The 17,254-nt window shown below is 38.6% G+C and overlaps 1 protein-coding gene across 1 annotated transcript in view; it reads left to right on the top strand.

The window, feature by feature from the left end:
• THSD7B (thrombospondin type 1 domain containing 7B) overlaps nt 1-17,254 on the top strand; it is an 886,725-nt gene that overhangs the window by 826,961 nt on the left and 42,510 nt on the right. The window contains exons 19-20 of the mRNA XM_025405082.1: nt 278-393; nt 2,496-2,613. Coding sequence (XP_025260867.1) covers nt 278-393; nt 2,496-2,613 — 234 coding nt within the window. The remainder of the gene's footprint in view (nt 1-277; nt 394-2,495; nt 2,614-17,254) is intronic.

The following is a 17,254-nucleotide window of genomic DNA, read 5'->3' on the forward strand; positions in this document are numbered from 1 at the left end:
CCTCTTCTACTTCAGCCAACCATGAGATGGTTTCTAACAAACCATTTGGCTCTTTATCTCTGGAAAGCAAATTTAAGCAGGTAACTCACTTTTCTTTGTGTATTTGGTTTTTGTTTTGCAATAAAGGCATTGCACTATGCTTCCCAAAGCTACCTGGAAATGATTTTAGGATTATGTGTGGACTATCCTCCACCAATGCAGATAATCAAAGATCTGTTGTATTTTGCTCACATGGCCATAATTTTGAAACTCAGTGTGGGTGATCCTATGCCTGTAGAGTGGAGCACATGCCAGCTGAGTGAAAATGCACCCTGTGGTCAAGGCGTCAGGACCCGCCTACTAAGCTGTGTGCGCAGTGATGGCAAGCCAGTCAGCATGGACCAATGTGAGCAGGTAATGTGTTTATATTCATATCTCACATCCAAGGCTTGTTTTTCTTAATATTGGTCTGCAGTTCCATGAGGTCCAATATAGATAACAGACTAATTTCTTCTCATCTCAGCTTAGCTTCAGTTAGAGTAAAGGGTGCCAGTATAGTACAGTTATAGCTCACTAGTTTTGAATTTAGTGAAAATGACTGGGAAAGGTCATTTTTGTAGTGGAGAAATGGGTTCATTAAAAATATATGTTTTTATTACTTGTAAAATGTTATTTAACTGTACTTGTTTGCCAAACTGTTGACCTTGGGGTGACTTTAATATTTAAATATGATTCTTTTGTATTGGACAGGTGATTCATTTGCATATGTGATAATACTGTCCCTTGCGTAGAAGACGAACATGGACACTTGCCATTACAGAATCATGTCAGTTTGCTTAAGCAGATAATATTTGGATAAATAGCAGAGATTTTTCTTTGCAACCTACATTAAAATGCATCCCTACCAAGTTTCAAATTAATGGGTTCTGAATGTTTGTAATTTTATTGCCCTCCTTTTTTTCCTCTGTTCCAAACTATATAGAGTTCAGACAAAAGCTATAGTCAGAACTTTTCCAAAGAACTTGGCATTTTCTTGCCTCCACTGTGGAGGCAGTTTAATAGAAGTAAATATACTATCACACTTCAAGAATCACTTGAAAGAATCTTTCAATAAATTGGAAAAAGAGGGCCAGTTAACTCACATTTCCCCAGAAACTTCTTTAACAAACTGGCAAAATGAAAATTGGTGGCATTTCTCTTAAGAGAGGTGGAATACATCAGTGGGAATTAAAACAAAACAAACCTCTGTCACCTATCCTGACTTCGCTCTGTTAAGTATTGTCACAACACGCTCATGCTCTTTAAACCAACGGAGCAGTTGCAGACTATGTCACCAATCCTAAGAACAGAATATCTGAAATGGATTTCCATTTGGTCAAATTCTGAAACTGACTGATACAGGGCAGAGTGCTGTATACCATGATTTATTTTGACATTTATTTTGTTTAATCAGCCTTTAAAGAAGTTGACTGTTTTAGGGTAAAAAAAAAAAAAAATCATTAATCTACAACTCCCAATAGGTGAGCATTGTTTATTTAGTGTATGTAATGAGTATTTTCTTTTGATACAAAAATATATAAACTATTCATTAACAGAAAGTCAGTTTCTGTGATTTCCAGATACCATATGCCCGATAAATATGTAAAAAATATCAGTTTTTAAAAATCTCAAATTATTAACATGACTAGAATATCCATATATCTCAGACAGATTATAGGTCTCATTACGATAATATCCATTTCACCCACTTGGCAAGTCATTGTACTGTAATCATTAATTTTAGCTTGGTGAGAGTATTGCTAACATATAACACACATTGAATGTCCAAGTTTTCCTAAGTAAGCACACAAATAGTGTGTTATTCCTAGAGCAGAATTTTTTATTATTCTTTCTGTGTTTCTCAGGTGTTTTATTCTTTCACTAAGACCTCTGCTACCTTGGCCATTAGAAAATTTGTACCATTTCCCAAGATGCTGGTTTCAGAGAGGACAAGAAAAAAAATAAACTGTATCATCAACTTGACCCATCGTTATGACCATGATTGTATTTTTAGCCCAGGCTTTTTTATGCACTTCAGATGGGTTTCTGATTGTATTTTTATCCCCATATTATTTGTTTTCTAGCCTAGCTGGCTTTCTGTGTTGGCCCTCTATGTACTTTTGGCCTATTCAGAAGCACAAAGTGCCTGAATTTGGTATTGAAGTGTCTTTCTGGTTCCTTGCTGATTGAACAACAGGACAGATCTCTGTGTAATGAGACACCTCTGCTTTCCTGGCAGCCTAATGGAGTTTAGGATTTTATAAAAAGAAATTTGGGCTGACAAGTTTTTATTTGGTAATTGAAGGGCAATCATTTTCTATGATTGTCACCAGTTTATATAAGAAAGGATATATTTCCCCACTGAAATATGGAAAGGTTAGTATCACAGAGTAAAGGAGAGTCTTTCCCGCGAAAGGACAGTGATTTGACTAAAGAGTGATTCCTCCAATAAAGTTGTGTTTCATTTCCATTTGCAGCATAATTTGGAGAAGCCCCAGAGAATGAGCATTCCCTGCTTGGTGGAATGTATCGTCAACTGTCAGCTGTCAGGGTGGACGGCTTGGACAGAGTGTTCACAGACTTGTGGCCATGGAGGTATTGGTTTCCCCATGTTTCCCACTAACTAGTATAGGGTTTCTAAATATCTTTCAGTATGCTATAGCTTGATAAATGGCATAGGGTATGGGACCCAGCTGAAGTCAACATGAAACTGACCCACAGGGGAAGAAAACCAGAGCCTGGCTTCATATCAGTCTAGGAGAGTGAGGCAGAGGTTGCAGAATGGACCAGATAACAGTGGCAGACTCCAGAGAGGCTGAGGAATCTGTGGGACAGTGTTTATTCAGAAGGTCATAAGCTCAACAAATTGAAAAAACATGTTGGCCTCAGTGGTTTTTGGAAAAAGTAGTATGTATTATTTAACTAAAGTTATATTATTAAGTAAAGCTGTAAACCCCCAAAGCACACCCTAGGCTGAACCTAATAGACTAGAGACTTGCTTTTCACCCACATAAATAGAGGGCTTTATTCTTCAAAATGTAAATCAAGGACACAAGTTCACAGAGGTTCTGCCACTTTAACAGGACCAAGTTACTCTGGATGGTGATATCACTTGGCACTGTGGAGATTTGATGAACTGGGTTGGAAGCAGCATACATTTCTTACATATGTATTAGACAAAATTGCTCTACATTTCCAACTCATTGGAAGATGGCAGGGAAGGAAATGTACTCTCTGAGTTGTCAGTCACATCTCAGCGATAATGTTATAAAGAGAAGGGAGTATAAATATTTGGGGAAGAAACAGAAATCATTACTACACGATCCCAGAATCCCAGTGGATAAGTAATGCGCCATGGCAAGGAATGCAGAAGGCAATTGATACTCAGTAGTGAGGCAGGTAAGTGGAAACGGAGATGGCATTCCAGTCATTAGGTTGAAGTAGGGATCAAGATCTGGGTCCACGGGAGAGAAAGCAACAAGACCATAGCATAAAACAGAGCTGGCTTAGGATAGAACTCTGGTCCTAAAGTAGAGTTGCAATATATCATAAGGTACATGTCAAAAATTTGGAGTAAGGACCTAGGGAGAAATCCTGGTACACTGTTAGTACATCTTAGTGCATTTTGTGCTGCTATAATAGAATACCTGAGGCTTGTTAATTTATGAAGAAAATAGATTTACTTGGCTTATGATTCCTGTGGCTAGAAGGTTCAAGATTGAGCAGCTGCATCTGGTAAAAGCCTCAGGCTGTGTCAACTAATGGCAGAAAGCAGAGGAGAGAAGGTGTTTGTAAAGAGATCACATCATGAAAGAGGAAGCAAGAGATAGAAACTGAGGAAGCAAGACAGAAATAACCCTGTGTTGCAGGAATGAATCTATTCAATGAATGAGAACTCACTCACACCCAGGGAGGACATTAATCCATTCATGGGGGATCTGCACTTATGACCCACACACCACCCCATAGACCTCATTGTCCAAGACCACCACAAAGGGGATCAAATTTTGATCTGAGTTTCGATGAGAACAAACCAAATTCAAACCATAGCAATCCACGGTGAATCTAAAAACTCATGTTCCTCTCACATGCAAACTACTGCCATTCCATTCAATAATCCTAAATGTCTTAACTTGTTTCAGTACCAACTTAGAAGCCCAAAATCCAGAGTCTCATCTGAGACTGAAGGTAAGTTCTTCCAGCTTTGAGTCTACAAAAAAAAAAAAAAGTTATTTACTTCCAAAGTACAATGGTGGTATAGACATTTGTAAACATTTCTATTCCAAAATAGAAAAGCTAGCAGAAGGCAAGAAACAATTAAGATCAGAGCAGAACTGAAGGAGATAGAGACACAAAAAGCCCTTCAAAAAACCAATAAATCCAGGAGCTGATTTTTTGAAAAGATCAACAAAATTGATAGACCGCTAGCAAGACTAATAAAGAAGAAAAGAGAGAAGAATCAAATTGACACAATAAAAAATGATAAAGGGGATATCACCACCAATCTCACAGAAATACAAACTACCATCAGAGAATACTATGAGCATCTCTACACAAATAAACTAGAAAATCAAGAAGAAATGGATAAATTCCTGGACACATACACCCTCCCAAGACTAAACCAGGAAGAAGTTGAATCCCTGAATAGACCAATAGCAGGCTCTGAAATTGAGGCAATAATTAATAGCCTACCAACCAAAAAAAGTCCAGGACCAGATGAATTCACAGTCAAATTCTACCAGAGGTACAAAGAGGAAGCGGGTACCATTCCTTATAAAACTATTCCAATCAATAGAAAAAGAGGGAATCCTCCTTAACTCATTTTATGAGGCCAGCATCATCCTGATACCAAAGCCTGGCAGAGACACAACAAAAAAAGAGAATTTTAGACCAATATCCCTGATGAATATCAATGCAAAAATCCTCAATAAAATACTGGCAAACCGAATCCAGCAGCACATCAAAAAGCTTATCCACCACAATCAAGGTGGCTTCATCCCTGGGATGCAAGGTCGGTTCAATGTATGTAAATCAATAAACATAATCCATCATATAAACAGAACCAAAGGCAAAAACCACATGATTATCCCAATATTTTCAGAAAAGGCCTTAGACAAAATTCAACAGCCCTTCATGTTAAAACCTCTCAATAAACTAGGTATAGATTGGACGTATCTCAAAATAATAAGAGCTATTTATGACAAACCCACAGCCAATATCATACTGAATGGGAAAAAACTGGAAGCACTCCCTTTGAAAATGGACATAAGGCAGGAATGCCCTCTCTCACCACTCCTATTCAACATAGTGTTGGAAGTTCTGGCCAGGGCAATCAGGCAGGAGACAGAAATAAAGGGTATTCAATTAGGAAAAGAGGAAATCAAATTGTCCCTGTTTGCAGATGACATGATTGTGTATTTAGAAAACCCCATCGCCTCAGCCCCAAATCTCCTTAAGCTGATAAGCAACTTCAGCAAAGTCTCAGGATACAAAATCAATGTGCAAAAATCACAAGCATTCCTACACAGCAATAACAGGCAAACAGAGAGCCAAATCATGAATGAACTCCCATTCACAATTGCTTCAAAGAGAATAATATACCTAGGAATCCAACTTACAAAGGATGTGAAGGACCTCTTCAAGGAGAACTACAAACCACTGCTCGGTGAAATAAAAGAGGACACAAGCAAATGGAAGAACATTCCATGCTCATGGATAGGAAGAATCAATATTGTGAAAATGGCCATACTGACCAAGGTAATTTATAGATTCAATGCCATCCCCATCAAGCTACCAATGACTTTCTTCACAGAATTGGAAAAAACTACTTTAAAGTTCATATGGAACCAAAAAAGAGCCCCATATTGCAAAGACAATTCTAAGCCAAAATAACAAAGCTGGAGGCATCATGCTACCTGAGTTCAAACTATATTACAAGGCTACAGTAACCAAAACAGCATGGTACTGGTACCAAAACAGAGATATAGACCAATGGAACAGAACAGAGCCCTCAGAAATAATACCACACATCTGCAACCATCTGATCTTTGAAAAAGCTGACAAAAACAAGAAATGGGAGTACCCTGTTTAATAAATGGTGCTGGGAAAACTGGCTAGCCATATGTAGAAAGCTGAAACTAGATCCCTTCCTTACACCTTATACAAAAATTAATTCAAGATGGATTAAAGACTTAAATGTTAGACCTAAAACCATAAAAATCCTAGAGGAAAACCTAGGTAATACCATTCAGGCCATAGGCACGGGCAAGGACTTCATCACTAAAACACCAAAATCAATGGCAACAAAAGTCAAAATAGATAAATGGGATCTAATTAAAGAGCTTTTGCACAGCAAAAGAAACTACCATCAGAGTGAACAAGCAACCTACAGAATGGAAGGAAATTTTCACAATCTACCCATCTGACAAAGGGTAATATCCAGAATCTACAAAGAACTTAAACAAATTTACAAGGAAAAATCAAACAACCCCATCAAAAAGTTGGCAAAGGATATGAACAGACACTTCTCAAAAGAAGACATTTATGCAGCCAACAGACACATGAAAAAATGCTCATCATCACTGGCCATCAGAGAAATGCAAATCAAAACCACAATGAGATACCATCTCACACCAGTTAGAATGACGATCATTAAAAAGTCAGGAAACAACAGGTGCTGCTGGAGAGAATGTGGAGAAATAGAAACACTTTTACACTGTTGGTGGGACTGTAAACTAGTTCAACCATTGTGGAAGACAGTGTGGCGATCCCTCAAGGATCTAGAACTAGAAATACCATTTGACCCAGCCATCCCATTACTGAGTATATACCCAAAGGATTATAAATCATGCTACTATAAAGACATCCACACGTATATTTATTGCGGCACTTTTCACAATAGCAAAGAGTTGGAACCAACCCAAATGTCCATCAATGATAGACTGGATTAAGAAAATGTGGCACATATACACCATGGAATACTATGCAGCCATAAAAAGGATGAGTTCATGTCCTTTGCAGGGACATGGGTGAAGCTGGAAACCATCATTCTGAGCAAACTATCTCAAGGACAGAAAACCAAACACCACATGTTCTCACTCATAGATGGGAATTGAACAGTGAGAACACTTGGACACAGAGTGGGGAACGTCCCCTCTCATGGGGTGGGGGGAGCGGGAGGGATAACATTAGGAGACATACCTAATGTAAATGATGAGTTAATGGGTGCAGCACACCAACTTGGCACATGTATACATATGTAACAAACCTGCATGTTGTGCACATGTACCCTAAAACTTGAAGTATAATAAAAATATATATATAGAAAAATAGGCCTGAATAAAGAAATGACAGGGCCCAGAAAGTATAAAACATAGTGGGACTGGCATGAAATTTTAAATTTCTGGAACAGATTCATTTGACTTCATGTCCTGGGCACACTGGTGCAAGAGATGGGCTCCCAAGGCCTTGGGCAACCCCACCTCTATGGCTTTGCTGAGTGCAGCTCATGTGACTGCTCTCGCCAGTTGGAGTTGAATGCCTATGGCTTTTTCAAGTGGGCATTGCACATTGCCAATGGCTTTGCAGTCTGGGGTCCCCAGGGCAGCCCTGCTTCCAGGAATCTACTAGGTTTTGCCATGGTGAAAACTGTGACAGCTCCACTCCTGTGGCAGGTTTCTGTCTGGGCTCCCAAGCTTTCTGACACATCCTCTGAAATCTAGGTGGAAGTCAACATACCTTCACTGCTCTCCCATTACAAAATTAGTAATGTGGATGTGGATGCTCCTAAAGCTTATAGCTTGGACTCTCCAGAGTGACAGCATGGTTACATCTTGGGAAGATTGAGCCATGGCTGCTCCAGCAGGAATCACTGGGATGTGGGTAGCAGATCTCTGCAGCAATGCAGGGCTGTGGCGCTCTGGTCATGTCCCCTGAAACTATTCTTTCCTTCTAGACTTCTGGACCTCTGATGGGAAGGGATGGCAGAGAAGATCTTTAAAATGCCTTCAGGGCTTTTTCTCCATTGTTCTTACTATTACCACCTGGCTCCCTTTTAGCCATGCTACTCTCTTTAGCAAAGGGTCTCTTGGCAGTATTCTTGTATTCCTTTCCTGAAGATACTGTTTCGTTCTCTACCACATGGCCATGCTACAAATTTTCCAAATCTTTCCACTCAGCTTCCCTTTTCTCTAGCAGTTTACTATAAGCAGTTAGAAGCAGCAGCAGCCTGAGCTTTGCTGCTTAGAAATTTCGTCCACCAGGTATGCTATTCTTTTACTCTTAAGTTCTATATTCCACAAGGCTGTAGGGCATGACCATGATGCAACGAAATTGTTTGCTATGGTGTAACAAGGGTAGTGTTTTATCCAGTTCCCAATAAGTTCCTTATTTCCATCTGAGACTTCATCAGCATGTCTTTTACTGTCCATCTTTCTGTGAGCATGGTCACCACCACTTAACCCGTCTCTAAGAAGTTCCAAACTCTCCCTCATCGTTTTGTCTTCTTCTGAGACCTCATCAGAATCACACTTATTGCTCCATTTATGGCAATGCAGACTTTTTCTAGCCTGCCCCTGCATACTCTTCCAGCCTGTGTGTGTTTTACCCAGTTCCAAACCCACTTTCACATTTTCAGATATCATTTTCATATTTTCAGAATTCACTCCTCAGTACCAATTTTCTGTGTTAGTCCATTTCGTATTGCTATAACAGAATACCTAAGACTGTGTAATTTATAAAGACAAGAGGTTTATTTGGCTAATGATTCTGGTGCCTGGAAGGTGCAAGATTGGGCAGCTGCATCTGGTGGGGGTCTCAGGCTGCTTCAACTCATGACAGAAAGTGGAAGGGGAGCAGGCATGTGCAAAACAGTCACATGGTGAGAAAGAAAACAAGAACAAGAAACCAAGAAAGCCACACATTTTTAACAATTCTGTCCTGCAAGAGCTAATCCATTCCTGCAAGAGTGAGCACTCACTCACTCCCAAGGGAGGGCATTAATTTGTTAATGAGGAATGCTCGCCTATGACTCATATACCTCCCACTAGTCCTAACCTCCCAACCCCACTGCAAAGGAGATCAAATGTTGGCATGCCTTTTGGTGGACACAAACCACATCCAAACCATAGCAGGCAAATTAAACAGGCGAGGAGATGGGAAGAAGAACTGCAGTTTGGAGAGATCATCATTGGGAGGGGAGGATGGGATACCAGGACCTTGATCTGATTGTCAACCACAGAGATTTGAGAGCAGTTTTCTAGAAGTTCTCATATTGGACCACTGGCACTAAGTTATGGACTCATCTATAAGCTACTCACAAATGTATGTGCTGATGTTGTTGATAATTATCTTCTTTAGTTGGGACTGTGTGAGAAACTAGGTATGACTCATGATTAAAAAGGAGCTCATCTGTGAACTCAACTGTAAGGTCCTAGAGAGGGCAGGGCCAAAAACAGTAACCAGGGTACATATTAGGAAAATGTGACTAAGAAAAATTGACAACTACTTCTACAAAGAATGTTACTCATAATGAAAACATGGGAATTGCAATGTCCAACAATAATATGTAATTTCTTGCACAAATGAAAGCAAAGAGCTTGTGGAAATGAAATGACAGGTCTTAGGACCGAGATTACAGTGATTAACCAATAGTTTGTCAATTGTTTTCAGAGGCAGCCAGGCATGGTTTCCACTGGGCATCCACTTTAAAGTTGTATAAATCTAAGTTCGAATGTAGATGTTTAAGCATGTACATTTAGCTAAATCTTTCTGAGTCTCTGATTCTTTATCTATAAATTGGAATTTTGCACATGTTAGTGGTTTAGTTCTTGTTTTGAGAATTAAATGAAATTAAGTATTAAAAGACACCTGGCATAGTAACAGACACATCATGAGTGTTTAGTATATGTGAATTTTCTCCTCCATGTTCCTCTACCTGTCTGTAGAAGAGAGGATTTTTGGAGACTCCATAGGATCTTTTAAAAATTATTCCATAGACACAGTCACCCTCATCTGTCAATTTTATATCTCATCCTTTTACCCCTCTCCAAATTCTACACACTATATTCGTAGCCTATGTGATATTCTAAAAATGAATATCTGACCAAGTGTTTTTATGTTGACATATAAGTCATTCATCTATTTATTTATCCATAAACAAATACATACGTGTCAGTTATAGTCTTATGTACTACGAGATCAGCACTGGGGGAAAAAAGGCAATTTCCCTATTTTTATGGAGCTTAAAATCTATTTTAGGGACATCAGAGAGTAAACTAACAAGTTAGTAATAATGTTCATTGATGAATCCACAAAAGACATACTAATGAGAGGTGTTGTTTGCATCAGTGATGTCTTTCATTGAAAAAGTTGGTTGCTCCTCTGTCCGGAGAGACCCACTCTGGATATCCCACTGCCATAAGCACTACAGTGTTGTCCTGAAGGGCCACTGCTGGGATGTTTGTTTCTCTCAGTAAGAAAGGATAGCATGGAAAAGGCAAGAAGGAATAAAGTCCTGTATTGTGAACATGGCCCACGGGAATCTTCAGGATCTCACCTGTGCTGTCTCCATCACCTTGTACTGCCCTGCCAGCTCTGTCAGTTCCAATATACTACATTTCAACCACACCTTTGATCAAATTATGCTTCTTCTCACCTTGCCACTTTTCCTTACATGGAGCCTCTCACCATCATCCCCGTGACTGCCTCCTACGATTTTTTATCATGCACGAATTGAATCCATTTTCATGTCTATCTTTCTAAGGGGCCAATGACCCTGTTTGTATTCTTCGTGGGTAAATCTTCACAGTTGAAACACAGTTCTTGGCACACTGAAAAAATTTTATTATTGTCATTGCCTAGATGGTTTTGGACCATAAAAAGAAAGCTGAAAGGGGAAGAGCTTGCATACTAGATTGCAAGCCTTTACGAATAAGACCCCAAACCATAAGTTTAGTATTAAAAGATCACTTAAAAATTGTGAACAGTTCTAGTAGTGCTGTGGACTCATCAGACCCTGTTGTCTACTAAACCCTGTTTGTCTACAAACAACAAAAACCCATGCAAATTTGAATCCTACTATTCAGGAGTTCTAGGCAGCTGTAGTCTGAGCTAAAATTCACCTTTCTCCAATCGTTAGAATAATAAACAAAGACAAAAACAAAACACAGATTTCACAAGAAAAGTCCTTGTGTGAACTAAGGCACAGAAAGACTAGCGAAGAAATCAGGTTGCATAAAGTACTTGGAAATCATGTAGATGGTGTCTATTGGCATGTAAGTATGGCATCAGTTACACATCACCTCTGGCTAGTTTCTAAGGGTCTAGTAGGATAATATTTGGGCAGGATGGTGCTATAGCTCTTGTGACTAGTGTTTTCTTTGCTAGGCTGCTCAGTGTTCAATCTCACAAGCATTTTTTGACTACCTGTTCTATTTAACGTCCCATGTTAAGACCTTCAGACAAAAATATAGAGATGAGTATTTTCTATTTGTATTTATTTGTGCCCAACCTCTATCTTTTTTTTTTTTTTTTTTTTTTTTTGATACAGAATCTTATCCTGTTGCCCAGGATGAAACGTAGTGGCACAATCTTGGCTCACTGCAACCTTTGCCTCCTGGGCTCGAGCAGTCCTCCCACCTTAGCCTCCCAAGTAGCCGGGACTATAGGCACATGCCACCACACCTGATTAAATTTTGTATTTTTTGTAGAGACTGGGTTATGCCATGTTACCCAGGCTGGTCTAAAACTCCTGAGCTCAAGTAATCTGCCTGCCTCAGCCCCGCAAAGTGCTGAGGTTACAAGCATAAGCCACCCTACCCAGCCCGAGTCTCCAACTTTAAAAACAAAATTGAGTGGTACAAAGAGGAATAGGATATATGGCCCTTGAATTTTTAAGCACATACCCTCAAGACTGTGCCAAGGCAGCCTCTGTGGGTGTATCATGTTATTCCCCACCATCCCCAAATGTCTTCCCCATTCCAGCCTTCCTGCTCCAGTCTGATGGCACCACTCTTCCCTAACCATCACTCCTGTGGTAGAGAATAATATTATTAAAATAAGATAATTCTGTCTTTAAATCATGCTTGAATCCTCATAGAGCACAACCTGAAAAACAAACAGTAAATGAATAGCAGTAATCAGAAGCAGGAATGTATGGTACAGATGAACTTGTTTCTTAAGAGACCAAATTGTGGAGCTGCAAAGGTTGGAGACTATCATTAGGAAACGATCAGCAGCTTACCTGTTCTAAGACAAAGTGCCAGCAACTGTCTTGTGTAGGAGCCGCTTTCTCTTTTCGAACAGGTTGTAGCAATAGGCAGAGACAACAGGAAGAGGTAGAGTTTATTTAGTCACATTAAAGTGGGCATGCGAGTTACCTGGGAGTCAAACTTCAGCAGCTGCAGTTCTCAGCTGATGTCTTTATCAAAAACAAAAGTTCACACAATTATCTCTGTTTCTGCATTCGCAGAGTTGTTGGGCAAAACCTGGTGTGCTGGATGTCCCTTATGCTTCCCCATGAGCCACACTTCATCATCAAACCCACAGAACTGCAATGATCTGAGGGGAAATTTTGAATGAGCTCTTACTTTATTTTCCAAGCGTCTGGATTGCCTCTTTAATGTATACCTGATGCTTGGCATATACTTTTTAATTGTGTTAAAGATTTCAAGGTCAGAACAGTTTGAATCCAATTTATTTCAATTTAGAGAGAGACTGATTCTAAGCTTCCACTAAGGGATCTTTTTAGATAGATTTCAAAGATCAAAGCTTGTAATAGAAGAGCTTAATATTTGGATTAGTCATGTTTTTTTGTCTCTTGAATTTTCATTAGTTCAGTAGGATATAGAACGCTCTAAATTTAGCATATCATGAATTATTCATAATTATTTAACTGATAACACTCTAAGAATGTTATTAAATCCAGACTAGGATTTCTTTGTATTTTATATTTTTAAATTTAATGCATATGAGTTTATAATATTTTTATAGCATATGACCCAGCCTACTTCTTGTGTTTCCCAGATGGCATATAATTTTTCTGTCGACTCTAGCCCATAATGAGAAAATAATTTTGTATTAACTCCAAAACACAACAACAACTTTGTGATTTCCAGCTTTTTTTTTTAGGTTTCAAGGGCAAGCCAGTAACTTTAATTTTTGGTGTCTGCATCCAATTTGATCAATGTGTGGTATTCTTGACTGGGGACAGTCTGTCATAATAATTCAGACTTATTTACTGTATAAAGTAGTTAGTTCTTATGGAAAAAGAACAAGAAGCTAGGTGGTGGAATGAAAGAAAAACAATAGACAAGAAGCTCAGAGATCTGGGTTTTAAAGTCAGCTTTTCCATGGCAAGTTGTAGGATGTTGGACTGCTCACTTATCCTGTGTAGAACTCTCTTGCACTGTTTTTATCTATAAAATGATGAAATATGAGAGTGATTGATTTTTAATACCTGTTGGTCAAGGGTATAATTACTGATGCTAGGAGTATGTTAGTAATTCTTCACAACAGTACTATGAAGTGTAGACCTAATTTTACAGACGTAATGATAGGCACTGAAGTAATCTGCCCAAGGTTACATAGCTTGTCAGTTGTGGAGAATGGATTTGAACCCAAGCTCAAGTGTCTCCAAAGACGCCATTTGTTCCACTGTGATCCTATACATCTGACACTCTGTATCATTTATTGTGTACATGGCCCTGGGTTGCATGCTATATCACTATAAAAATTATTATAATTTATAGGTATATTTGAGAATAAGCAGAGAAAATGGGTCATAGGTGGGAACACAAAGGACAGTGAGATATATTAAAGCTTTGAGAAGTCCCCCTGAATTTTAAACCTTGTAAATAGGTTCTTGCCCCACAACCAATAATGTTGCATATTATGTAATTTATCTAATAGCTGCAAATCTTACAGAGGTAATGTGTGACTCTGATGGTTTTCTCTAAAAAGAGTGGGAATATTAGCTCCAAGATTTGCAAACTCACTCTCTCTGACCCTCTTGCATCCCATGGAAATGGCTCATTGTGGGTATTGCTGCTGTTTATAGATATTACAGTGGTCCCTCAAGTTGTGTTAGTTTTTAATGGAACTGAAATGTGATTTTTGAAAATAGAACTGAAAGTAAGTGGTCAGAATGCATATACATACTCTACTACTGAAAAGTCTGGAGTCATATCCAAGCAATGTCAGAAATGCCTAATCTTCTGCCATCAAATACGTATCTAAGTCCCTTGACAGCACGGCCTTGACTTCTAAACTGGTGGTCTTGTTACTTCCCATGTACCTGGCAGAGATGTGATCCTGGCTGGGACTAGAGTCTGTTTTGCTCTGAAAAGCCTATAGAATGTTTATCTTAAGTTGGATCTTCTCTAGGATAACAGGGTATCTGGAGACCTGAAGCAATTTTCGTATAAGCCAAGGGATTCCTCTATAGGGGAAGCTCATGGACTGTATCTCTTGGTGTAGAATTACTGCTGTGTTAACACCACACACGTGCTAAAGAGCTGTCTTTAGGTTGCAGATCAGGACCGTAATTTTCTTCCACTCCACTATACTGGAAAATAGCCTTGATTCCAAATCTGTATCCACCAGTAATATTTAAAATAAATTGTGCACTTAAAATGAACTTGGATAAAAATTCCTGATATTTGTTAAGAGAAATGAAAAGTACAGCTTTAACCACTTTTTAGTAGATGTCCTGCCTAAAGAGCCACATGAAATTAATTGAGCATTTTATATACAACCTGATTTTCGACTACTTTCAGAAATTTACTCTGATAAGTACCTGAAAGCAAATAAAAAAGTTGTCATAGGAGAAAGGTGTTAGCACAGTCACCTTCATTACTTTTTGCTAAAGAAAATATGGAGTGTACAAATACATATAACAAATTTATTGCAAAAGATAGATCTAAGTGAAATTCTCAAACTAGTTCGAGTGGCCTAATAACTAGAGCATAGTATCTGATACCTAAGAAATGGATTAGATGAGATCTATTGGAAAGCATATGCTTTTGGAGCAAGACAAATCTTTGTTCCAAACCTTCTACTGTATCATTTCACAAAAAATATTTAAATTCTCTGAGTCTCAGTTTATCATGTGTTAATGGATAATATTAATAACTATGTCCTAAACTCAGCCTGAAACTAGGGTTGTTAAAGTGATTTATGTGACTCGGAGAGTAAGGGGAGGAACTATCAGGGGCAGGAAAGTGAAGAAAGCAGGATAAGGAAGAGAAAAAGCTAAGCAAGAATGTATGACATCATTTGTATATTAAAACACATTGTATTCCCTCAATTAATTTAGCGCCTCCCTCCATAATGAGGAATGCTTTTACAATGACAAAAGGTATCATACAATAAAATGCCTTAAACACAGAAACACATATGACTAAAGTTAACTTAGATTGAATATGACCATCTACTAATGAGGTTTTGTTAGTATTCCTTTGCTTCTTTTTCACTTATGTTGTCTTCCGCTAGTATTTGCTATTGTCTAGCACTAGGTTGCAGGTACCAAATGCTTAAGAATAAATCCATAGGGGTAAATCCCTTGAAAGCAAAAATCTTTTATTCATTAACCTGATTTGGGGGTTCTTATCAGGAACCATTAACTTCAGTTAAGTGACATTGTATCCTATTCTGCATGGTGTTTTAGTTGGCCAACCCCTTCTAGATGCTGGCTTCTGGGTGACCATTTTCTGTCAATGATTGTGCATAAACTTTGGAAATTTAACTTATGTTCAAAAGAAGTAATGTCCAGATGGAAAGCAAGCCAATAATAATGATATTCACAGACACGCTGGAAACTCAAAGTTACTTCATATACTACTATTATTGCTTTTATATATCTACGGTGCCCTGGAGTTTATAGGTACATTTATGTAAATTGCTCAGATATTTTATTCAATGAGCTGTTTGTTTCCAGTCAATAGGAACCGTCTTCAACAATCTCTCTATTATTCTTATATTTCCTTTTCCATTATCTCTTACGCATATACTTTGCCTGGGCCGTATCCAAATTGGCCGAAGCTATCAAAACCATAATTTCCAGTAAATTCAGTGACTATGTGTCAGGGCCACAGAAGAATTGTTGTTTACAGCATGTCTCTCTAAAGGGCATGGTGACTGGCTACTTTGATTGGAAAATATGGTCAGAATAGGGAATTACTGCGTTTGACTTCCTTTCTTTTTCTAAGTGTATACGTTGACAAATGTTTACCAGTTTTGAGATTTGTTTGAATTGCTTAAAATTTCCTACATTTACTTTGTCAGTGGAGCCTCAAGAGCGAAGTTTGACTACTGCCTAGTTAAGTGGGAATATGATCTAGTCTGATATGCTTTAAACCTGTATGCAGTCACTGGGATTGGCCCCTCTGTTTCTGTTGTTGTTTCTACAACCTGTATACCATTTCTAAAGATCTTGCCATTCAATCCTTTTTCTTTCATTGCTAGTGATTATTGCTCATATAACGATAAGCTTAATATCAATGTTGTTTATAATGAGGTCCCGGTATTCTCCAGGGAAAAAGAGGAAAAGGCTCAGAGAGGAGAATTACTAGCAAATAGCAAATCTACCCTACCATGATTTAGGTCTTTTTTAACTGGAAATATATTTTATAGGGAGTGTCTTTCTCTGTTTTGTAGCCTGATGAGTGCACGAATAGAGAGCAACTTCTGTTCCTTCATCTCAACGGGCATTGCTCATTCAGCATATTGTCAATATTTATGATTGAATTTAGTTCCCAGCTGATACCTATTGTCATGTCTTATGCTGTTATTGGAAAACACAAACCCAAGCAAGACAACTCCAGAGAGTTTCCAAGGAAATTCTTCCCCTCTGACTTTGAAAGCAGGAGGATATGTATGGCGGCAAGCTTCACTATTACTCTGAGAACAGAAAGAGTCCAGGATACAGTGTTAAGGGATTTGATGGGTTGGGACCTGGCTGAGTAATTATGTATTTTATAATTTTGTGCATTTACTATAATAAGCCCAATGAAATATAGGAGACACAGGTAGCATGCTTTATGTACTCATTACAGGCATGTTTCAGGGTCAGTTCTAGGAATTGATATGAGAGTATTTGTTAAAAATAAATGTTTAAGGCCAGGCGCGGTAGCTCATGCCTGTAACCCCAGCACTTTGGGAGGCTGAGGCGGGCGGATCACGAGGTCAGGAGATCCAGACCATCCTGGCTAACACGGTGAAACCCCGTCTCTACTAAAAA

Source organism: Theropithecus gelada, chromosome 12 (genome assembly GCF_003255815.1).
Source record: "Theropithecus gelada isolate Dixy chromosome 12, Tgel_1.0, whole genome shotgun sequence".
NCBI lineage: Eukaryota > Metazoa > Chordata > Mammalia > Primates > Cercopithecidae > Theropithecus > Theropithecus gelada.